Raw genomic sequence first — 25,296 nt, 5'->3', positions numbered from 1 at the left:
GTGATATTTCCAGCGTGAAGCCGAGGTGGGCAGGGGTAGAGGGAGGCAGAGAGCCAGGCAGATAGCTGAGGGCTGGGATGTTCCAGGCAAAGGAATCAAGGACGCCCTCTGAACTTATTTTAAAAGTCATACAGTTTGCTATTTGAAAAATGAACAGTTTGGAATCATTTAGTCCCTGAGTGCCATGGACTGCTTTACATTCTTTATGTACTTTTTTGTTTCTTTCTTTGCTTAATCCTCAAGGCCACGAATGGAAGATGCGAACACCGGGTTTGAACACAGCTGGAGCTTCAGAAATGTCAACACCCTTTGGCTGGAGAGTTTAACGTGTGTCTGTGTGCTCACAGCTGCACACATGCTGTAAGGGTCTGATTAAACAGCCTTATGATAACTAATAGTGATTCTAAAGTCCTTTTGAAAATCCAAAGAGCTTTGAATTAGGACCCCTGGAAATTCTGCATTCTTTTTCTCATTCCTTTGATATCATTCCAAGTATTGCATTGAAACGTATTTATGACCAGACAGCTACACTTCATGTTTTCAAATATAGTTGTTGTTACCTACAGAGATATCTATTACGTACAAGGATTTTATATGGCCAGAGTTCATTTTAATGAGAACTCTGAGCGGATGTGCACATAGAAGTTACAAAACACAGAAACACGTTCTCACATACAGTTGAACTACGGGAGCAACAGAATTGCTGCCTTTGTGTGAGAATCCATGCTTTTGAAATCTCATACATATCATCTAGTATTTTCTACAAATTACTAGTGTTTGTGAAGGCAGTCTAAGCTAGCAACCCAGTATTTCATCTTGTTAGGGAAATGTCACAAATGATTAAATCGTATATACAAGATAGGAATATGAATGAAATGATGTCCCTCATGGTAAAACAGATGTTCATTTCTACCTGTTCAGAAAAAAATGCTGCATAAAGGGCTTCTCTCACCACTGTGTCTCAGAGATTTTTACTCTCTTGAATAAGGAACCAGTGGTACACAAATAAGGGGAAAGAGAAAGGTCTGTTTAGTTAATGATTATAGCTCAAGCAAAATAATTAATGGGAGAAGCCAAGGAAATACAATGGCACTGTTTTATTTGCATCTCTATGAGGCTATTTTGTTGCTCCCCTTGGGCCTGGCCTGCTGGCTGAAGCCCGGTGACACTGAGCTCCCGGTCAAGATTTACCCGATGGCATGTCTTTCCAGGAGTCTCTGAACGGGCATCGACAGCTTTCCCAGGAAGCGCTTGATGATGGGGCGGCTCTTGGCAAACTTGTCCTTCACCTCGATTTCCAGCACGTCAGTGGGCAAGGACACAAAGTTGAATTGCTGTAGTGGAAAAAACACGTCCCATCAATTTACTGCGAGGTGTGAAGGCTGGCCAGTCCCCAGTCCATCTGCTTTGGGTGATGTCATTGTAAAAAACCCAAGCGGCCATATATTTACATCTATACTTTTTATCTACATTTATCTATCTATCTATCTATCTATCTATCCATGTGTCTATCTGTATATCATCTATCTCAATTTCAGAAATGCTGTGAACCCTGTTTATTCAATAAATGAATAATGACAACCATGAAGTGCTTCTTCAGTGCTTAAAAATAAGGTTATTCTCTGAGATTCAAATAATAAAATCAACTCTAAAGAGAAAGACTGCTACTCAGGTTTCATCATACTTGACTAAAGGTATCAACATACCTAAAGAAAGAACAAGCAAAACTCATCTATTATTAAGAAAATGCACATTAAATCAACAATGCAATGTCTTTTTATTTTTCTTCATGATTATAATGGCAGAGATTTTTAAAAGCTGGATGATATCCTGCATTCCGGAAAGTGGGGAGAGACAAGAATTCTCACACTCTATTGATGGAGATGAAAATTGATTTGACCCTTGGGAAGGGAATTGGCAATATTTATTGGTATTTAAATGATAAATTTCCTTCAGCCCAGAATTCTGCTTCTAGGAATTTTCTCTCTGAAACTTAACTTGTACAAGAGTGCAAAATACATACATTTTATAAGGATGTTCATTGGAGCATTATTAACAATAGCTAAAGGCTGGAAAGATTTAAAAATGCCTACCAATAGGAAACCAGCTAAACAAAGGATGGCAAATCTTTGAAACGGAGAACTCTATTGTCATTAAAAAGATCTAGGTAAATAAATATGTTCTAACATGAAACGATACTTGACCAACTAAATGAAAAAAGCCAGATATAGAAAAATGTGAAGAGTGGGATTCCATCTGTACTTTGAATTGCAGAGAAAACGCCTGGAGGGTACACTCCAAACTGAACGCGAGGAAGTGGGCTGGTAGAGGAGGGGAGAGAGCAAATCTTTTTCATTTGATTCTGAACTGTTCGTTTCTTAAAGGGCACACTGTGTGGCTTTAAAAATAAAAGCGACGACAGTTAAAGGAAGACTGTGATCACCAGAAGTTGGCTTGGTCAACAACAAGTGTAGAAAAGGAGAGACAGGTAAACGTTTTCATTGCCCAGTTCAGATTACCTGGAAGGACTCTTGATTAATACTGAACGTTACAGTACCCTTAATCAAGGGTTGTAAAACAGCTGACATACATAATTATTTTCTTTTATTCTGATGAATTCCTAACGGCAATCTTTTCACTTTAGTTGATTTCTAATTTCAGAGATTAAATATGTTGGGCATGCTAATGTTAATATTGCCTCTGTATCAGTCAGGATGGGCTAGGAAATGCTTCAGTAACAACCAAGTCCCCAGTCCCAGTGACTTCATGGTAGCAAGGTTCTGCTTCTTGCTCACACTGCCATCGTGGGCTGGCAGAGGGCTCTGCTCCTTAGTCACTCAGGGAGCCAGGCTGATGGAGCGGGCACCCTCTCGAACACTGCCAGTCACAGTGACAGAGGGACAGAGAATTCTGGAGGGTCTTCCTCCGGTATATAAATGTTCGCTTTGAAACCCGAGTCTTCATCACAACTAGACACACACCCCAGCCATCCACAGGGACTAGGAAATGTGCTCCTACCATGTGTCTGGGAGATAAGAGAACAGAAATATTTGGCAAACAGCAATAATGACGTCCACACCCTCTGTGTGTTGCTTCTAATTTCCATTACAAATTGGTTTCAGTTAACATCTATATAATTGTTAAGAAGCAATCATTCCTGGTACTGACAAAGCTGAATTTCCAAACCCAGGAACAGGCTTGATCCTCATCTAAGAAGGTCTGTTTGAGTGAGCATCCAGGCCCCCTAACTGTCTCAGGTCCCCAGACTCTGGTATCTTGTGCTCAGTGATTCCACGCTGAATGTACCATCATGGACCTCCTCACCTAAACGCTCACCCACAGGCGAGGTGCACTGCAGTACGTGTACATGACAGAACAGTTTATAACATTCTAAATGACAATAATTTATGGTTAGATGTAAATATCACAATAGCAACAATAATACATGGAAGGAAATTAAGATAGAAGACGCTTGTTTTCCAATGCCAAGTGCCAAGAGCCGGAAACGCAATTTATAATCACAGTGATGTAAATGAAACGAATAGAAAAAAGACTAGAAAGACTTACAACCAATTTTAATAGCAGTCATTTCACCAACTAAGAATATATTTCCCCCTATTTCTTTCTCTGATGAGCATGTAGTGTTTTTTTTTATTTTAATTGCAGTCTAGTCAGTTTACAATGCTGTGTCAATTTCTGGTGTACAGCACAATGCTTCAGTCATATAGGAAAATAATGTATTCATTTTCATATTCTTTTTCACCATGAGTTACTATAAGATACTGAATATAGTTTCCCATGCTGTACAGTATAAGCTTGTTTCTAAGCATGTATTGTTTTTATAATAAAAAATATAATCAGCTTTATTAAAACAAGGGTATTTCTGGCTCTAGCAGCCTGCATGGGACACTGAAGTCAGTGTCCCAGAACACACTCTGAAACTTGGGGGCGACTCCTGGGTTCCTTCCTCCCTCCTCTCTTCACATATCCACTCCGTCGTCACTGGCACCAGCCTGTCCCCACCAGACACTCACTTCCGTGCCATGGTTATCGGAGTCCATGTAACCCCACAGTGAGGTCAGGTTCTTTAAAGAACCAGTGAGCACCTTTGAAAATGTAAAAGTCTGTCTGTTCACCAGCAAGCTACCTGCTCTTGGGAGCCTAAGGCCAGGGTGATGCATGTCATCTGGCTGCTGCCCCTGCTCTCACTCTGAGCCTCTGAAGAGCTTCTGGAGTGAGGTGGGCTTGGCTTCTCTTCCTAGATCCACACGTCTAAGTTCCTGACTTTCTCATTCGCAACCTCACAGAGCCTGAGCATCTTCAACTGGAGACTGGGAGAAGAAGGTCCATGCCATGTCACATTTGCTGCATCCTTCCTTCTCCATTCCTGGTCTCCCCAGACTCTACCTGCCCCATCCTCTATTATCGCCTTCTCCTTCTGACTCTTAAATTATTGGACTTCTTTCAAATTTACTACCCTATTTCAGCTGGATTTTGATCACCAATAACTATCCAGTTGTTTGTAGTAACTTGTAAGCCTGGTTCAAATACCTAGCACACAGATAAAAGCTACAATGTTCCTACTATTAATGCCCACCGTTTTCCTGTCCAGAGAAATGGCCTGGTTAATGGTCAAAAGAGAAATCTGTGCACCATGTCTGCAAAAGATTTTTAAAAAATGCATTATGGATCTAAGCCCTCTGCTCCTTGGGGACTTTTGTCTCCTTGCATCCTAGTTCATCTGTGAAAGAAATCAATATGGCAATTGAAAGAACCACCCTCAGATCTTAGGGATCTACAGTCTGGCCATTTCCCGCTTCATCATCTTCTTTTTGCTCAAGAGGATCTAAGGGGAAATGTACCCCAAGCTTGGACCAATCAATCAATCAATGGCTCCTTATCTCAGGATAAACCATGAAACTATTCTAAATAAAGAAACTCTTGGTGTCTTGAGGGTCAGAGAATAAAACTCCATAGGTCACCTTTCCACTAGTGCATCAGATTCTGAATTCTTTTTCTTGGGTGCACTTGAAGAACAAACTTCAATCATCAGACCTCTTATAATTGGGCAGGAATGGCAGGAAGAGAGGTGTGCAAGATGCTCAGGCATGAGCTGGGGTGACACAGGATTCTCACAGCATCAAGCCCCCTTTCGGTTAAAAGTTAACTTTCTTTTGTTTATGCACAGGCTGTGGGACTCATTTCTGCTTTAGGCCACTGGTATGGCCTTGACTTTCATTATTATCATCTGGGGAACTTTCACAAAAATACCCATTACTGGATCCCATCCTTGGCTCGTTAAATTAGATTCCATTAGAGATGGAACTGGGCACTGGGGGGTTTCAAGCACCCCAGATTCCTGTGCAACCAGAGTGGAGAACCACAGTTCTCTCGGTAATAATCCATTTCAACGTGGAATACTCATTGTTAGGAAAAAACATCCCTTACGTCAAATCTAAATCTTCCTCCGTGGCCTAAATATTTAGTCCAGTGATTCGTAACCAATTCTTCAAATCCCAGTTTTCCAGCTTCTTTATTTTGTTGGTCTTGGCATTCTTATTAATAGCAGTGGATGGTAGCGAGCCTCTAGCCAGCAGATGCCAGTAACACATCCCAAGCTGTGACAACCAGAAACGACTTCAGACATTGCCCAATGTCCCCTGGAGACAAAACTGCCCATCCTGAGAACCACCGACACAGGTCTATGTTCTTCCATTTTCCAGAGAGCTGTTAGACTGGTGTTGCAAACTATGTTTTTTTTTAAAAATTATATTTTGGTTGGCATTGTTACATAATAGGCCATTTACAGAAATAAGGTGATTTATTTATTATAATCCACCTGGCTTCATAAAGGATATGGGGTAGATCTTTTATAAACAGAACTTCCATAAATTGAACTTACTGAAATAAAAACAGAGTAGAGAACTAAAAGAAATACTTAATTGGCAGTGGTGTAAACTGGCAGAAGTTCCATACTGGGCAACTGAGGCAGGGGTCAGAAGAGTGTTGGTCTTAAAGGAGCCAAGGGCTCAGAAGGAGGGGGGTTACATATTTACTCACAGACACTTGCTGGGCACTGACTCTGAGCAGTGTGCTGGTGACACGGCCACCACCCTCAAGTCCTGGAGTCACAGGTCGTTAACTTTAAGAGCTCACAGTCTTACACTGTGGGTAAAATGCCAAAACGGATGGTTCCAGAGTAAGACTCCTCAAAGGCTCAGCCTGATAGACAGGTATGGAGAGGAGGGGTGGCGATGGTGGTGGGGAGAAGGCTGATGAACAGGTAAAGACAGCTTCCCCAAGGCTGCAGTTCCTTAACTAAGACTTCACAGACAAGTACACATCAGTTGGATGAAGAAGGCGTAGGAGGAACACTCCAGGGAGAGAGAAGGTGGTGGGAAAAAGGCTGAAATTCACAGAGTGTGCAGATCCCTTTGGGAAATGTGGGTGCCTCACTACATCTGGGTCATAGTGGGGATCACGTAATAAGATGAAATAGGATAGATAAGTAGGATCCAAATCATGAACAGCCCCCTGGCCAGAGCTTGGACTTACCCCAAGGCATCTAGGAGCAATCGAAGGATCTGAATTATGCAAATGACACACTCGGATTTGCATTTTAGAGGAGTCACTGCAGTAGTGCTGGCGATGTGCCCATAGATGGGTCAGGCCAGGAGGCAGACAGATCAGATGCGACAAGTGAGAAACAAGAAGGAAGCCTGGCAGGCAAGGGGTGGGTGGTGACAGGATTGTTGACTCGCTCAATGCCAGTGAGAGCCATGACGTGTGGGAGAGAAGGAGCTCACAGTTCCCAAGACTGGATTTGCAAGACTGAGAGCATGTGGGAGGACTGAGAGCTAGAAATGAAGAGAGGGGCTGAGTGACTGACTGTCCCAAAGTAATGAAGGTAAAGACTCATGGAAGCCGGGGGTTGAGTGTGGAAGGACCAGTAAAGAGAGAGCTGGAGAGCTTGTGATGTTTTCACACCATCTAGGGTTGCACTGAAATGGATGACTGGTGACAGATGGAAGTAAAGGTCAATGAGATGGAAGAGGTTAAGGAAATGAGAATCTGATGGGTCATTCATGTGGACACTGATCATCCAGGATAATGGTTTAGGTCTTGGGGAGAAAGGGAAGATGGTGTCACAGGCAGAAAGTTCTAATAAAGTTGTAGCTGAGGAAATAATGGGACCCATCATTGTCTTGATGTAGCCAAGACAGTAAGGACCTCAATGGGAGTGGAGGAACTATAATCAAAAATGAAGAAGTAGTTGTGGGGAATTTCAGAGACACGTGCAGTATGAGTTGGAAAGTACTTTCGCTTAGGCATTTAGGGACAGGTGTGAGAAAAGATGACCCCAGTCGGAGAGACCAAAAGTTCAGTGATTCATTCATGCCCACTCATAGACTTATGGATGTTGGGAAGGGTTGAGAATTAAAAAGTGGTAAGGATGGTTAACTTGTTTTGGGTCTTGTTACATTTGAAGAGGTAGGAGGCTATTTGGGAGTAAGGCAGGAATACAAACGCAAAGCCAAGATTGGATGCCTGGTGATGTGCGGCAGGAGTGGTCCAAACTGTTGTGTGAAATAGGCCATGATATGTAGTTAAAGGGGCATCTAGTTTTGCTTCTCTTCTCTCACAGCCATCAGGGGAAAATAAAACACCAACTCCACGCGTGAGAGACTGCCTGGTGCCATTCAGTCAACATCATTATTTAACACTAATGGAAGTTAAATGGATTAGTCTTGGTTGCTTCCTAGGCAGAAGTTCTCCAAGGAGAAGGAAAGCAGGAAGGAAGTAAATGGAGCATGCAAACTGCAGCTACTCTTCTTTAGAAACTTGCATGGCATGTGACTGTCCATTCAGGTGACACTATTCATTGAGTTTAAAAATGCCAAATAGAGTGCTGACTACAGTCAAGTCCAAGAAGAGACAGAAAAACAGTTCCACTAGCAGAGCAATAATTGAATCAAGAGCAATTGTTTTCTCTCTCATTAGCAATATTATAGGGCTTTCTATTAAGAGGTGATGCCTTTGGGGTCTGCCACGCCACGCCGTGCGCAGCCTGACTGTATCCCAGGAAGGAAGTGTCAGAATCCTGCTGAGACAGAAGCCCTGTTATCTGCAGGGAATCTAATTGCTTTGAATAGTAAAAGCTGCTCTTACAAATTTGTGATATATGGAAAGCTTATGTTTCCTTTTATGCATAAGAACAAGTGAACTGGATCTTAACTGGGTCTCCAGCACCTCCACATCAGGCTCTGAGAAAACTCAGCCACAGGACAGAATATTATTCATTTTATTTGCAGGCACTGCTATGGCAAAGTGAGGCCAAGATTTACTCGTGGCTTGACTGAGTAGGAAGCAAGGTCTGCATGTGTGTTCTTGTAAACATGTTACATAACTGTATATCATACTTAAAATATGTCAAATACAAAAATATTTATTATACATCCTACATACATGTATTCTATTGATAATCTGTTTCTATATCCATGTCCTTATCTACATCTATATCTGTATCTCTAAGTCTTTTGCTTCTGAAGATGATTCGCTTGAGCACATACAAAGAAGAAATGGGATTAGATACTAGATTGGAAACCAAGAAGACCAAAATTTGCTGTGTGATCATAAGCACCTTAATTAACCTTTCTGTGTCTACTTTACAGTGTCCCTAAGAAGGAAAAGAACCGTTCTCTCAACGTCACTGTCTGCATTTTCTTTGTTGGTAAATTGTCATCGTCAGAGGCGAAGTTCCTCAACTGTACACCTTGGTCAACACAGTTTGTTCTTCCCACCTTCAGGAGCTTATATCCAATCAGTCGTTGAGTCTAAACTCTCTAGAGTTCATTCTCTCCTCCTCACTTCTGCTGTCACTGGCCCCTGTCATTCCCACTCATACAATAACCTCCTAACTGGTCTTCTAGTCTTCAGTTTCTTTCTTACAGTTACCAGTAAATTTATGCTTCTGAAACACAGATCTGATCCTTCTATTCTCTTGCATAATAACTTCCCCTGACTTTTTCTCACTTACAGGATGAAATCCAAATTTCCTAACGACACATCTGGTTCCTGTCAACCTTTCTAATTGCATGTATTATGTACATTCTCTGACAACCTCATTTTCTTTCACACATTTTTCAGGGACTATTTTCCTAGAAGTTGTTTTTTTCCCAACTTCCCAGCCATGCCAAACTCCTACTCATCCTTTAAAAGCCCATTCAATAGAATTTCTTCTGTGAAGTCTTTTCTGACTTCTGATAACTGTTCTTTCTTCTGCTTCAATATCTCCTCTATGGTTCTTATCACATTATTCATTTTCTTGTGGTTAATATGTAGTATCTGTTTTTAGTATAGCTATTTGCATGTAGAAATGTGTAATTTGAATATAGAAATCCACATCAACAAATGAGGGAATGAGTGACTGGCTACTCCCTGAGGTAATTTCACTCTGTTATCCCACACTGATGTTGTGAAAGTGGACTATAATCCAAGCTTATAGGTGACCTAAAATACACTCATCTACAAATGCTAGATTGACCCTTCAGTGCCCAAGCCATACTAGTGATTGCTCTGGTAGGAAGTCTAAGGGTTATATTATAGTGATGAGTTTTTCTGAAATGAAACTCTTCATCTGGATGTGAGATGTGGCCACTGACACAGGCTGGCATTGAAGAGTGAAAAATGTGGTAGGGAGAATACTGAGATGCCCAAGATCCCCCTGTCCATCTCATATAATGCCCTTTTGGAGTGTGGGTGGGGCCCGTGAATATGATGGATGTCATGCCCGTGTAACCAGGCAACCAGGTAACCAATCAGTGGAGCCCAAGTTAATCAAAAGGCAGATTAGCTGGGTGGGTTGACCTAATCAGGTGAGGCGAACCCTTTTGAAAAAACTGAACACTTTCTGAAGTCAGAGAGATGGAAGTGCGAGAGGGAGTCAATGCAAGGAAGATTCCTCATCACTGACTTTGATGATGGAGAAGGCTATGTGGTAAGGACCAGAGAATAGCCTCTAGGAGCTGAGAGTGGCCACCAGCCAACAACCAGTGAGGACCTGAATTCTGCTAACAACCCCAATGATCTTGTAAATGGTCTAGAAGAGAACATAGCTCATCCAGCATCCTTGATTTCCAGCGTCCCTGCTTTCGGTCTTGGAGACCCTGAGCACAGAATCCAGTTAGGCTGTGCCCAGACTCTTGATCTACAGGACTGTGAAATAATAAATAGCAATTGTTTCAAGTTGCTAGATTTGTGGTAATCTGTTATGCAACAACAGAAACTTAGTGAAATAATCTAAATTAGAGTAAGTAACAGCAGGGTGAGGATACCTTCTGAACAGGTATGCAGAGCTGTTTGTTGACAGTTAGTGTTTAAATCAGTGTGCTACAGTGTCCCCCAACTGGTTTCTATGTGATGTCGAGAGTTCCAGGAAAAAAGGGCTCTGATGAGAAGCACTGAGTTACACAAGGGGAAAAAGATTTCCTTACTGTCAGTGACAAAAGGCTTTACTTCTGCAAACGGGCAAAGATAGAATGCAGTCTCTATATTTGACTGTGGCGCCTCCCCTGGGGTGTGTGTGGTGTCATGGGAGAGACGTGGTACGACTGCTGTTAGGTAGATGACAGTTTGGGAAATTGGCATTTTGTGTCCAGTTAAAGTTCAAAATACTGAGGGGAAAAAATAATTGTCAACCCAGAGTTTTATACCTATTAAATTCTCATTCAAGAATGAAGTAAAAATAAAGATATTCAAATACACAAACACTTCAAGAGTTTACCATCCACAAATTTCAGGGCTTTTTTCCCCCAGTTTATAAATTATAAGTTAAGGCATCAGATTAATAAAAAGAGATACAGTAGAGATATAAAAAATCATGATATATACAGATGGTCCCTGACTTAGGATGGGTCAGCTTAGGACATTTTGACTTTACAATACATTCAGTAGAAACTATACCTTGAGTTTTGAATTTTGAACTTTTCTCGGGCTGGTGACACGTGTTAAGATGATACTGTCCCGTGATGCTGGGCAGCAGCAGAGAGCCACGGCTCCCAGCTGGCCACGCGATCGTGAGGGCGAACAACTGATAACGTCCACAACCACTCTGTACCCAGACATCTATTTTTCACTTTCACTTTTAGTACAGAATTCAGTAAGTTACATGAGATATTAATCACTTTAGTATAAAGCAGGCTTTGTGTTGGATGATTTTGCCAAACTGTAGGCTAATGTAAGTGTTCTGAGAACATTCAAGACAGGCTAGGTTAACCTATGAAGTTCGGTTGGTTAAGAGATATTAAATGCACTTTTGACTTATGATATTTTCAACTTATGATGGGTTTATTGGGACATAATCCCACCATTAGTCAGGTAGAATCTCTCTATCTATCTATCTATCTATCTATCTATCTATCTATCTACCTACCTACCTTCCTATGTATGTATGTATGTATCTATCTTTCTATCTATCATCTATCTATTGATATAGTCTCCACATTTTTGTATATATTATTTATGGGCAACTTTATGAAAGTAAATAGAAAAAAATGTGTGTGTGTGTGTGTGTGTGTGTGTGTGTGTGTGTATACAGTATCATTGTAACACATGTCACATATATATATATATATGCCAGGCTGAGTGCTACCTGTGTGACTCTCCTCTGAGATCAGTAGCCCCTTCCTTCTTGGTCATTCCTAATGTTCTAGAGGGTGTGTAATTTGTTGGACATTCGTTTTATGTACTAACTTTATCTCACTTTTTACTCAAAATTTTCTCTGGTTTCATTTATCTCATCTATATTTAAATATATTTAATCTTGCTGTACTGTACGCATTTTGTATATTTCCAGGAACAAGAAGTAACGTAAATATTTTCAGCGTATACAGGATGCTGTGTGGCCTTAGATTTGGCACTTCTGTGCTCATAGGCAATGTCAGGTCACTGAGTGCCACGTATCTAAAGAGACAGGCCAACACTGAGGTTAGAACCCCTCTCTTCTCCAGCATCAGGCAGACCATTAGGTAAGAAAATCTCTGTCTCCCCTTTTCCCAATCTTAGCCCCCAACAGTAGGGCCATTATCTCTGAAGGAAAAGGTAAGGGGACCCCCAGATCTCTGCCATGATTTTGTTTCTCTTAAAAGTGCAGGAGTTGGGAGAAGGGAACAAAGAACAGAGTATGTCTCCTTTCCATTCCAAGACCCTCAGAAGCCACAGTCCTGGTCTGCGGTGAACAGGAGTAAAAAAGATTTAAACTAAACATGAAATGAGACTTGATTGGCTTATTAATAACACAAAGTGACCAGGAAGTGATAGGATGTACCCAAGACATCTTTAAGAGACAGTCGAGCACAGCTGAACACAGTGACTGGAAGAAATGAAAACTGATTATGGCATCACTCTGCTGATTGGAGACAGCTGAATTAAGCAGCTTGTCTGCCCACCTGCCTATTTATTGTGTGTGATTTGGAAGGTATATAAAATATCTGATTCTCAAATGTCCTCTTGGTCATTTTAGCTGGGTTTGAAAGCTTCTGGGCTGCACAGCATCCCCTTCCAATCACCCTGTAAATCACTGGACTTGTGCTGTATCAATTCTGTCTGCATGTCTCTCTCACAAATATACGAAGTTTACCCACATCCATTGAATGACTCTCTCAAATGTAATGGCCTTTTGGCCAAGGTTAGATATAGCTAATGGCCTAAATGTTTACCAGAAGCTTGTGACAAAAATAACTAAAATCCCAGAAAATGTGAAATTAGCTAATTAATCATAATATTGCTATAGTCATAATTTTGTAATATATGAAATCGATAGCGTAAACACAGTAATCCAGTTGTGACAAAACTGCAAATTCAAGTCATTGATAATATGACAAGAACCTATTGATTTTTCCTGATTTTTTTTAAACATAAACAATGCTGTTCCTTTCACTGGCTTTTGTTCCTATTTCTTTATTAAATTTTTTTTCTAGGCTAATTATCCAAAGCACTGAAAAAGGCTGAGAAAGCTAAATAGATTAAAGCCTGATATGACTCGAGATTTTTCACTGGGCACAGCCAATACTTCCTGCAAGACAAGCCTGAAGGAGGGAAAGATGGGGAGGGTGGAGTCGCCATCAGAAATGGGCTTTCCTGAAGCAGAATTTCTGTTGTGTAAGCAAAGAGAGTCTATAGGATTTGGCCATTTCTATGCTTTAAACCCCACTGGCTATTTCTTTTTCATTCTTTAAATGTGGCTTTTGTGTAGATCTGCCAGAGACAACTGCATATCATCTCTGACACTCCTTGGGTCGTCTCCCACCCGTCTGCTCTGCTATTCCTGTTCCTTGTCTTTCCCGATTCCTAGGTCCTCCTCTTTGGTTCATCTGTGCTTGGGTTCTGTTTTTCTCAAGACTTCATGCTCAGAAATCCACTTAGCTTGGTTCTCCCCAACTCTAACCCTGCCTTTGATTGTTGGTCACAGCCAAAGTCGGATGCTGCTTTTGGCGTTGGTCTTTAGCTTAACAAATTTCACCCAGTGAAAGAAGCACTACTCAGTTCCAACTCTGATTTGTAAAATTTGCCAGTTTTCTTGGTGCAAGTACTCCCATCGTGGCTGACTTCGCTCAATGTGGAGTCAGGAAGAGATGGGCACGGTGGCTTCTAGGAGCCCACGTGAGCCGGCTCCGTGGGGACTGACCCCTCATCCAGCTCACTCTATCCCCTCGCGAGAAATTAGGATGCATCGAGTTTTACAGCTGCTCTCGAAACCTCCATTTCCATCTTAGTTCTTCAGAGGCTGCAAAATGATGCTAACAGACAAGAACTACAAGAACTGCTTTAGCCACTCGACACCAAACTCTGCCTCTGAGTCCAAGTTCAGGATGAAGCTCAGGCGCCACCTGGGAACCAGAGGCAGTACCGCTGGAGTGGCGCCCCTAGTGTTCTCAAGCTGGTGTTGCAGCCTTAAGAGTTTGACCCATAACCGAACTCATTTGCTGCTTAGATGACGATCATCCGCATCAGGGAACTTCAAAAATTTTTATTTTAAAAACTATTGTCCTGGGGAAGGGCTGCCGGTTAGGGTTTCTTGCACACACACCACCAGTGTCAGCTTTGCTTTTTGAAGGACGCTTTTCTTCCATAAAAGGGATTTTGTGTTTTTGATCCTGTTTGCCTTGTCCAGGCCAAGAGTGCAATTTAATTTTTGATTAAATAGTTACCTTATTATTAGTTAACTCTAGCTTTTTACGTTTAAAAACACATACAAACTATTTAAAATCTCTGTCTAATAATAAGACTCCAATCATAAGCCATCCCTCTGTCAAGGAGAAAGCTTGTCTGACCTTCCTGCTTCCTACCTACCTGGCACTAGAGTTTGAAGCTTTAAGACGGGAAGATGAGAGCCAGCCGCTAAGGTGTGATGAGAAGACCCAGCGAGCTCGGGCTCCTGGTGGCTGGATTCAGTAGCTGCACAGCCTGGACCACCTCCCTCTGGACTTCTTGTTTGTGAGAAACATCACAGCTGGCCAGACTTCTAGCTCAGAGCCAGATGCATCCCTAACTGACACACGATGTAAGCAATGCCCGGTCATTGAAGACCTTGAATGTTCTGCACAGGGGCTGGGACTTCCACATTTGGGCACTGGGCACTGCGGTCTAACTTAGGGGCTTTGAAAGTAGAGCTTTGCATTCACACAAACCTTGGTTTACATCACGGCTCAGCCAGCTACTTGTTGTTTAACTTGAGAAATCAGTTATCTCCAGTCTGAGCCTCATCAGGGAGACACGTGGAGAAACTTACTTTAGGATGCTAACCTCAGCCACAGCACGCCGGAGACAATGGAGGAGGTCAAAGGCAGAGGAAGAGTGAGTGTTTGCCAGTGTCCTTCTGGAGCAAAATAAATCTCAACTAAAGGTTCAGAAACAACTTCAGAACGTAAAGTGGATTGTGGTTGACATTCTTCAACCAAACAATATTCTGATGGTGCTGGATCTTGCACCTGTTCTTTGAGACTTTAATGCCTTTATAACTAAATGTCTTACACAAGTTGCTCTAAACTTCTTCAGGAGAGGGAGGCTTTTTTTTTTTTTTTCTTTCATGCACCTTGCATTATGCCCAGGAACACAGTGAGGAGTCCATAAATAATTGGTGAGAGTAGCCAGCACTAAAGGAATCAATAATGTAAGATTCATTATTCCATGCTTGTGGTACTATGGGTGCTTCAGAGCCTGTTGATAACCAAAGTAGTAGGAAGTTTAAGTACAACTTCATTTCAGTTATGGCCACTTAAGAAAAAAAGCTCTAATGTTGTTCTTCTGTAAAGCCTGGGTCAGGCTTAATTGAGCCTAGAAGTAGGTGGTATAATTTAAGAGGTAACAAAAATGCTTTGGCCCCAAATATCTAATTACACTTTCTGGTCAAGGATGCTTGAAAGTTCTCCATCAGAGATGCTCTACTTTGAAGAATAAAGGGAGGAACTCTGCCCAAAATGAGGGCCGGGGGTAGGAATAGCACATTTCCACCAGTACCAGCCTGATGTGGAGGATCTGAGGCTCAGATTGAGGATAACTGATTCCTCAACATTCCACAACTGGTACTGTGAGCTGGACTGTGAAGCAAGCTCTGTGTGGCTGCAAAGCTGTGCTTTTAACCCCTACATTATACAGTGCACCCTCATGCCCTGTGTCTCTCTGCTCCCCAGTGCATGCAGTTTGCAGGTAGTACCCTCAAAGCTAGATGTCCAATGGCTGTGACATTCTTTAGAACAGGACTTAGTCACTGTGATGCTCGGCCTGATTAGCTTTGTTGTGGAGGAGACACATGTGGGAGAGAAGAGCCTTCATCAGCCGAAACAAACTACTCCATACTCCAGCAGGTTGACTAGCACCGTGCAAACCAGAGAGATGGCATGAGCCATTAGGCTTCGTGTCTATTTAAATCAAACGATATGCAACCCCCTTGGGCTTCCTGAGTTACCTGTCCCAGGACTCTGACAGTTTCAGAATCTCTGGAACTGGTCCGGACGGGCACATTTCACACTCTCGCTTAAGAACCTCATGCACAGGAAGAGTGTGAGACTATTTGGATCAAAAGGTGTCTCTTCCTTCTTACACAAAGGCAGAGAGAAGCTGTCCTGCCTTCAGGTGCAGGCTGAGACTCAGACGAAGAGGCTATTACAGTCATCCCCCAGTATCACGGGGGATTGGTTCCAGTACCCATCCCAATATCAAATCCACAGATGCACAAGCGCGTTATATAAAATGGCGTAGTGTTGTGTATGAATGCTCATCCTCTTGCATGTTTTGAATCATCTCTGGATTACTTATGATATCTAATGCAGTGTAAATGCTACCTAAATAGTTAAAAATGCAACACAATGCTATGGAAAAAGTTACTGGTGTGCAGCAAGTTCAAGTTTTGCTTTCTGGAACTTTCTAGAATTTTTTTCTCAAATATTTTCCATCCATGGAGGGTTGAATCCCTGGATGCAGAAACTGCAGGTACAGAAGGCTGAATGCATGTAGCTACCGAGTGTAGCTGCAATGAACAGTTTCTGGGTACTGCCCTGAGAAATCGATCAAGATTCCTAGGATCTGCAACTCAAAGAGAACACGGCTCCTCTCTAGGACCAAGAGACCATGAACTTAGCAGCAGAGTTTGGGGCTCCAAGAAGGGAGGGAATAGCATGTGGGCTTCACAATCTGTCATTTTGTTTTGTCACTTCAGCTTCTTTTCAGAGCCCGGGCACTCACCTCGGCCTGCCAGATGGGGTTCACCGTGTTGCCTATGATCTTGGATCTCCTTTCCTGTCCGTGGTGGGGCAGAGCGGGGAAGATGCTGTGCTTCCCAGGCTGAATGGAAATCTTCAGATAAGGGTCTGGGTTGAAAAACATCCCTTTCTTCAACCCCATGGCCTGGAAATCTATAAGATAAAGGATATTTTAATTTGGATGTGTCTTAGAGAGATTAAAGATTCTATCAGGCCTTACACAAGGAGAAAAAGTCCATCTGAAACAGAAAAAAAATGAAATCTTTTGACCATTTTTCACTTAATTATAAATAGGGACTGATACGTCTACAGAACTCACTATATGCAACATTTCAAGACATGTATTAAATTGTTTTGGTACAAAATCCCTGTAATAAATCAATACAATGGGCATTGTGGTTAACTATGCTTTTGAAGAAAGGACCATTGGCCCTTACTGGTCTGGACTTCTGGCATTCCTCAGGCAGACTGGGGCGAGGGGCTAAGGGTCACCTCTGGAAACTTGGGTGGACCCTGAGGGAAGAAATCCAACTTTGAAAATTCAATGGGTCTAGGCAAAAATTCTTCAAAGTGGAGACGTAGAAAAACAAGGGCTGAGGTCTCACAGCAAATGTGATCTCCACTGAGTAAGGAGAGAGAGAATAAGGAGAAAAAAAAGAGAAAGATGAGAGTTCAAAGAGCAAAGAGCACGGAGAGTAGAAAGAAGAAAAAAAGAAAACAAGGCTTCCATGGAGCTAACGCATATCAATGAGGAGAGTTTTGAGGAGAAATCATGCTGTCAGGGGGCCAAGGCTTTGAAAACTGAACATTGCATGTAACTGCAAGTGTCTGGTCATGTACAATTTCATGCTGTGTGTGTGTGGGAAGAGAAAGTGAGAAAGAGAGAGAGAGAGAGAAGTCAATTGTGATAATGGTGTATGGTTATTCTGAGATAATTTGAAATAATTTTACACTTATTGGAAATGTGTTTATAATAACAAGAGGTAAAATTAAATTTTTTCCATTATTGAAGTATTTTCCAAAAATTGTTCATAATTATACATAAATGAAGGAAATAAATGTAAAAATACATTGAATTAATTCTAAAGTGTGGTACTATTTTTTTTTTTTTACTGCCCTAAAAGTCCTCTGTGCTCTGATTATTCATCTCTCCTTCCCCTAATCCTCAACAACCACTGATCTTTTTACTGTCTCCATAGTTCTACCTTTTCCAGAAGGTCATATAGTTGGAATACATACAATATATAATCTTTTTAGATTGGCTTTTCTCAATGAGTAATATGCTTTAAGATTCCTTCATGTCTTTTCATGACTTGATAGCTCATTTCTTTTTAGCGTTGAATAACATTCCATTATCTGAATGTACAACAGTTTATTTAGCCATTCATCTACTGAAAGATGTCTTGGTTGTTTCCAAGTTTTGGCAATCACAAATAAAACTGCTATAAACATCTGTGTTAGGTTTTTGAATGCACCGCAGTTTTCAACCCATTTGGGTAATTTGCAAGGAACGTGATTGCAGGGTCATGTGGTAAGAGTATGTTTAGCTTTGAAAGAAGTTACCAAAATATCTTCCAGAGTGTCTACTATTTTGGATTCCTCCCAGCAATGAATGAGAGTTCTCGTTGCTTCACATCCTCACCAGCATTTGGTGATTTCAGTGTTCTGGATTTTCATCATTCCATAGGTACATAGTGGTATCTTGTTTGTTTTAATTTACATTTCCCTTATGAAGTATGATGTGGAGCATCTTTTCATATGATTATTTGCCATCTGTATATCTTCTTTGGTGAGCTGTCTGATAAGATCTTTGGCCCATTTTTCAACTGGGTTGTTTGTTTTCATGTTGTTGAGTTTTAAGAGCTCTTTATATATTTTGGATTAACTGTCCTTTATCAGGTGTGTCCTTTGCAAATATTTTCTCCGAGTCTGTGGCTTGTCTTCTCATTCCCTTGACATTGTCTTTTGCAGAGCAGAAGTTTTTTTTTTAAATGAAGTCCATCATATCCAGTTTTTTTTCATGTACTGTGTCTCTGATGTTGTATCTAAAAGGGCACCATCCTACCCAAGGTTATCTAAGGTTTCTCCTGTTATCTTAGGACCAAGAGTTTTATAGTTTCATGTTTTACAATTAGGTCTATGATCCATTTTGGGTTAATTTTTGTGAAGGAAATGAGGTCTGTGTCTAGATTCATTTTGTGTGTGTAGATGTCCAGCTGTTCCAGCATCATTTGTGGAAGGCACTATTTTGCTCCATTGTGTTGTCTTTGCTCCTTTGTCAAAGATTAGTTGACTATATGGGGGTCTACTTCTGAGCTCTCTAGTCTGTTCCACTGGTCCAATTATTCTGTTCTTTTTTCCCTCCCACAAGTCCCACACTGTCTCGATTACTGTAGATTTATAGTAAGTCTTGAAATCGGGTAGTGTCAGTCCTCCAACTTTGATCTTCTCCTTCAACGTGATGGCTATTCTGGGTCTTCTGCCTATCCTTATAAATTTTAGAATCAGTTTGTCAGAATCCACAAAATGACTTTCTGGAGTTTTGATTGGGATTGCATTGATTCTACAGGTCAATTTGGAAAGAACTGACATCCTTACAACATTGAGTCTTCCTATCCATGAACATGGGATATATCTCCATTTATTTAGCTCTTCAGAGCTTTGTAGTTTTCCTTATAAATATCTTATACATATTTTGTTAGATTTATACCTAAGCATTTCATTTTAGGAAATGCTAATGTAAATGGTATTGTGTTTTTAATTTAAATTCCATTTGTTCATTGCTGGTATATAGGAAAGTGACTGACTTTTTGTATATTAACCATCTATCCTACAACCTTGTTATTATCACTTATCAGTGGATCTTTAGACAAACATTTGCTTTACTGGGGGGTCATTTAGACATGAAAAGCCTCCGTTGACTGTCCATCTCCTATGAACACTCATGCACTTAATTTCTGTGATCTCAGATCTCTGACATTTATGGCCTAAAACATTCGTTGGTTTGACAATAATCTAAAGCCATAGTTTTCAAACTGTGCTCAACAGAATCCTAGAGCTACATGCCATTGCCTCTTCACAAAGACTACTTAAGGTGAAATTGAATGCATTGGGGTCTGAACCTTGTATATCATTTTAGCCAAAGCAACTTAATATTTTCTTCATATTTTAAAAATTTGAAATTATTTTACATTTACAGAAGAGTTGCAGAGATGATACAATACCCTTTACCCAGTTTCCCCATTGTTAACATATTACAGAACTATGGTATGTTATGAAAACTAAAAAATTAAATTAGTCTTAACTATTACCTAAATATTATTAACTAAGTTGCAGGCTTTATTTGGATTTCACTGGTCTTGCCATAAATTCACTTTTTCTGAGCAGCTCAGTTTTTATCCATTTTACCAGTTGGGCTTCATGTGAGATTTTATTTAGACAAAGGGTCCGCTAGCTGCTTCTATCCCCAGGCTTTCCCTTACCTCCACTTTATAAACCCTCAATTACTGCTGGTTGGCAATAGAGGAAAACTAGAATAGTAACTTCGCTTCTCATCATCTCGTATCACCTCAGGAACGCATCTATTTCTTATTGAATCACCCAATATCTTTGTGAGAATGGAGCATCTAATTTCAATATTCGTTTTACAGCTGCAGAAATTGAGCACAGAGAGGCTGAGTCAAGATGAAGAAGTCTCCTGACTGTTGACTGACATTCTCATCCTCTCTACAAGACCTTCAGGTGAACGAAACATACCTGAGAGAGAAAAACTGATCAGTCTCCGGCTTCCTTGCCCTTGCACGGTCTCATCAGTGCCAATGCTTTTAAAGATCTGTAAGAAGAAGGAAAAGAAGAGACAAATAAAACAAGCATTGGACTAGATAACACTCTGACACAAGCATGCTTAATCACAGTAATTTCTCTACTTGCAGAATACCAAAAAAACCCAAAAAAAACCCCAGCAGTGTTGTGATTTCATTAGGCTACTATTGATTAAAACAAGCTGTTAGCAACCTAATGCCTTTCCCAGTAAAAGAGCGGGAAATGCTAGTGGGGGTGAGGGTGCTTTTCGGAGAAATGGAAATCAACAAACATAATTACTGTAATATTAGAGGCCCTTTAAAACTACTTATTTTCATTTAATTTTGTTTTTGTTTGTTTGTTTGTTGCTTGTGGCATATACTGAGGAATTTGAACTCGACCCTATAGGCAAGAGAGAGCCATTGAAGGTTTGGCTTTATTTGTTAGTAAACAGCATTTTATTCAAAAGATAAAATTTACTTTAAAAAAGTAATACATACTCGTTGAGGATGATCAGAGGTGCTCTGGAGAGGAGAGCACAATGCTTACTTAGATTGTGCTCTGAAGACTGGTTCAGAGGCAGCCTGGAGGTCACAATGCACTTTCTGTGGGGCAAAGGGGCTGTCCAGACCAGGGGAGGCAGACTCTCTGGGGGTGGGACTGGCATCCATCCTTAATGCTCCCCAGGGGAGTCCAGGGTGCACCCCAGGCTGAGAACCATGAAATTAGAAAACACAAGATAGAGGCGGAGGACTAATTTGGAGACAGCTGCAGTGGTCCAGGCAAACAGTAAGGAGGGTCTTGACAGTGCGGGAGGGGGATAGAGAGGAGAGGGGAGGCTTGTACCACTAGGTGGTACATGGATGGAACCTGGTGACTGGAAGAGGGTGTTGAGTAAAAGAGAGAGTCCCTTTGGCCGATCTCTTTCTTTGCGTTCTCTCTGAATTTAGAATCTCTTTTTTAAATCTAATTTTTTTATTGAAGGGTAGTTGATTTACAATGTTAGTTTCAGCAAAGCAATTCAGTTATACATACACATACATACGTATATTTTTCAGATTCTTTTCCATTATACTTATTACAAGAAATTGAACCTAGGTCCCTATTCCAGTAGGTCCTTGTTGTTTATCCATTTTATATATAGTAGTGTGTATCTGTTAATCCCAAACTCCTAATTTATCCCTCCCACCCTTTCCCCTTTGTTACAGTCCCTTTCTTACAGATTGTGAGATGCCTCAAAGTCACTGTCCTTCAGATCTGGCTTTTGCCACCAGTAAGTCCAGCTAAGGATGGAGGAGTGACAAGAGCTAAGTCTGTGTGTCTAAACCTTTGAGGTTGGAGGGGGAAAAAAAACTGCTTCAGTCCTACCTTTAAAAACCTTTAATGTAGATCATAGGAAGTGCGTCAGCTGTCTCTCCATCTGGGTCAGACAGTCTGTTCAGTGCAAGACAAAGACTGTATTTTGCACTGAGCTCTTTGCAACCACCCACTCCCTCCGACTGAACAGACGGGCACCGTGAGGGGGCACCCAGGGAGGGGTGCGCGCCATCGTTCATCCACCGGAGTGTGTGGTGTGATGGGGACAGTATTTACTTCTCATCAAATGAAAGGCGTTCCTGAAAAGATGCCTATGAAATGATTTTGCTTTCATACAAACATCTCCCCATCACTGACTTGCTTTAGGATTTCTAAGATGGGTTCTCATGTTTACACTTGTTTTAAATATACTTAAGTTCTGGGCAAAAACATGTGTCTGTCTCTAGTGCAGTGTCTGTTGTCCAGTGACACGACACAGGGATGGTCATCTTCTGAGAGATCCTAAGGGAAGCCCGCTAAGGTCCACGGATGAGCTGACCCTCTAGGCGCTCGGTGCCTGCTCCCTCAACTAGCTGGACCACATGATGAGTGGGCACCTCCCCTCCTCTCCACAGGGCGGGAGAGTTTTCCCTCTTTCATTAAATACTGGTCAGCATCAAAGAACCTCACACCCACCCCCTTCCTTTCCAAGGTTGTGATTTTCAAGGACAAGGTCTGTAAGTGACACGACTAGCGTGGGCACTAGAAGTACTTCCGATCTAGTTATTCTCTTACAAATATTTGTTAAACTATAACCCACAGCTCAGCCATCATTTCAAACTGCTCCCCATCCATCCATCCCCTCAGCCATCCATGCATCTCACAGGTACCATTCTAGGGGCAGTGAATTCTTTAAAGAAAACATCTTGAATGAAGGAATTAAACCCTTGTTTATAGGTAGTAACTGATTATTTTTGGTACTGTCAACCTTTCTGTATGTGGTCCAAGTATGTATTTGGCTTCTCTGTATAGCTCTGATACTGAAATCCATGTATTTTGCAACCAGCGAGCTGGAGCGGACCCACAGAGAGACATTCATGGGACCAGCTCGTGAGACCCTTACTGTATCCTCACTACATGGTGGGCAAGTGCTGAGAGCGTTCTCTGGCATCATCCCACCGCATCCTCAGACAGCCTTTCAACAGTCCTGTGAAGTGGGTCCTGTTTCTCTCACTCATCCATGTCATCGTAGGTTCAGAAATTGAGCCTCAGAGAAGTTAAAGGCCACCAAGTTAAGTGGCTGAGCCGAGGTCTGCACTCGTGCCCACTGGGTACAAATGTTTTACGGAGGGCCTGCCAAGTGCCTGGTATTGTTCTAGTTGGTCCTGGGAAACCACCCTGGGTAGGACAGGCAGGCGCATCCCTGACCTTAGAAACTATACCTTAATAGGGGAGCAAACACAAGGGAATCACATCATGACCATCATGAACAACAACAACAAAAAAACAAAGCGTGATGGTGCACGAGGGTGACTGGAGGTGTGCAGAGACTAGGTTGGTGGTTAGGGAGGCCCCTCGGAGGAGGTGACAGTGAGCAAAATCTTAAATGAAGACAGGGAGTAAGCCACTCCAATATCGGGGTGGGGGAGCGCTCCACGCATGAAACACCAAGACCAGCTTGCTGCGTCCAAGGCTCAGAAAGACAAGCAGAATGGCTGGAAACAAGTGGAAAGGCTGGAGACGGGAGTAGGAGGGGGCGGACCACGCAGGACATGAAGGCTGTGGAAAGAACATTGTATGAAATGAAGCCAGTTTTGAGCAGAAATGGTATGTGATGAGGTGAGAATGTTCCAGAGGACAGGAGAATTAACTATGCAGAAGACAGATCTAATCTCAGGATGGGAGTTTCTTAAAAGGCAAAATGGGACAGGGTCCTGTGCATCAGTGGAGAGTTGGACGTGAGACAGTGGGGACGTGACGGTGGCACAGCCAGGGGATCCACGTGCAGGCAGGCCGATGGGAAGTGGAAAGTGGGGAGTGGGAAGGCAAGATGGTTGGGTTCTGGTCACCTCCATTTTCTCAGTGAAGGCAGGCAGGTCATATGGAGAGGGGACGAGTGTTGTAGGTTTGAGGAAAAAGAAGAAAATACACAATAGCCTTCTCTAAATGGGGAAAAGGTGAGTCCTTCTGGGGAGCGTGAGAGACCCCTTGAGATTTCTGGTCATGAAGACTCTCCTGCTGCCAGGTAAAGAGTAGACAGACCTGGGCTTAACCCCAGTTGGATTTTTCCAGTGATGGAGAGATAAAGGGGGGAGTGAGACATGGTGGAATCTCAGCTAAGGAGGGAGATGAAACATGGGGGTGATCCTGTGGTTAGGATCAACAGACTGGGGGTGGAGATGACGGTTCAGGAGTGTTGCACTTGGACCTGAGAATTTGGAAGAGATGCAGTCACTGGTGTTGGGAAGATGCAGAGTAGAATGATTGCAGTTGACCGCTGAGGTAGGTTGGCCTTAGGAACTGAGAAGCCAAAGGGTTGGATAGCCCACCTCTTTTACATGAATACGGAAGCCTTCAAAAATTGTAACAGAATGATCTCTTAGCCGCATATTGTAGTATAATTCTGGATAATAAGAATGGTGGTCACTGATATCTGTCCATGTTCATTATGGGATTAGATATGCAGAGAACAGGACTCAGGACCTGTGACCCCCACTTCTGGACCTTAATTCTACAGGCTAACCCTGATGGTCAGGAATGTAAACTCATTTTTTTTTTTTTTTGGCATCCCTGTTTACTGTTTGGGAAATACAGGGCAGTTGGCGGTATTTTCTGTAATATTTGGCAGCAAATGCTTGCCAAATAAATACGAAAAACATTATCCAATTTTAGACTCAAGTAAGAAGAAAAATTATGAGAAATGGTATTATTCCTTACTTTACTCCATTCTCTCCTTGCATTATTCAAGAAAGGATTTTTAGAGTGGGAACCAAGTATATAAAGGAATAAGGCAAAAAAAAAAATGGCCATATCATTGTTGGGGCTGGGTATCCTACTGGCCTGAAAGGGTGCCTTTTCCCCCTTTAAATGCACATTAACAGGGATTTGAATCCAGTTCTGACTTTAGTGTGATCTTAACTATTCTACTCCCATCAGTCCAACAAGGTGTGTGCATATATGTGTATACACACACACACACATACACACACACTCACCCGTGAGCAATAATTACCCCCACGTCCTTCACCTGGAATAGAGATTGTCCATACTCTTATCAGTTCAAAGTATTTCAACAATGCATATTTGGGATATCTGAGGGAACAATGCAGGATCTTCCTAAGGCAGGTGATCTGGCCATAAACCACGTGATTGTCCCCGTTACTTATAGAAGTAACTCTGAAAAGCTAGATTCTGCCGCTCTTGAATAAACCTCCTCCTTGAA

The 25,296-nt window shown here is 41.8% G+C and overlaps 1 protein-coding gene across 2 annotated transcripts in view; it reads right to left on the bottom strand.

The window, feature by feature from the left end:
• Window positions 1-25,296, bottom strand: part of HECW1 (HECT, C2 and WW domain containing E3 ubiquitin protein ligase 1) — a 316,328-nt gene that overhangs the window by 93,694 nt on the left and 197,338 nt on the right. For both annotated transcript variants that reach the window (XM_072965253.1, XM_072965254.1), the window contains exons 5-7: window positions 20,514-20,589; window positions 16,741-16,910; window positions 1,192-1,334 (exon numbers count right to left, since the gene is read on the bottom strand). In XM_072965253.1, coding sequence (XP_072821354.1) covers window positions 1,192-1,334; window positions 16,741-16,910; window positions 20,514-20,589 — 389 coding nt within the window. The remainder of the gene's footprint in view (window positions 1-1,191; window positions 1,335-16,740; window positions 16,911-20,513; window positions 20,590-25,296) is intronic.

Source organism: Vicugna pacos, chromosome 7 (assembly GCF_048564905.1).
Source record: "Vicugna pacos chromosome 7, VicPac4, whole genome shotgun sequence".
Taxonomy (NCBI): Eukaryota; Metazoa; Chordata; class Mammalia; order Artiodactyla; family Camelidae; genus Vicugna; species Vicugna pacos.
This window is presented reverse-complemented; position numbering and strand designations above follow the sequence as displayed.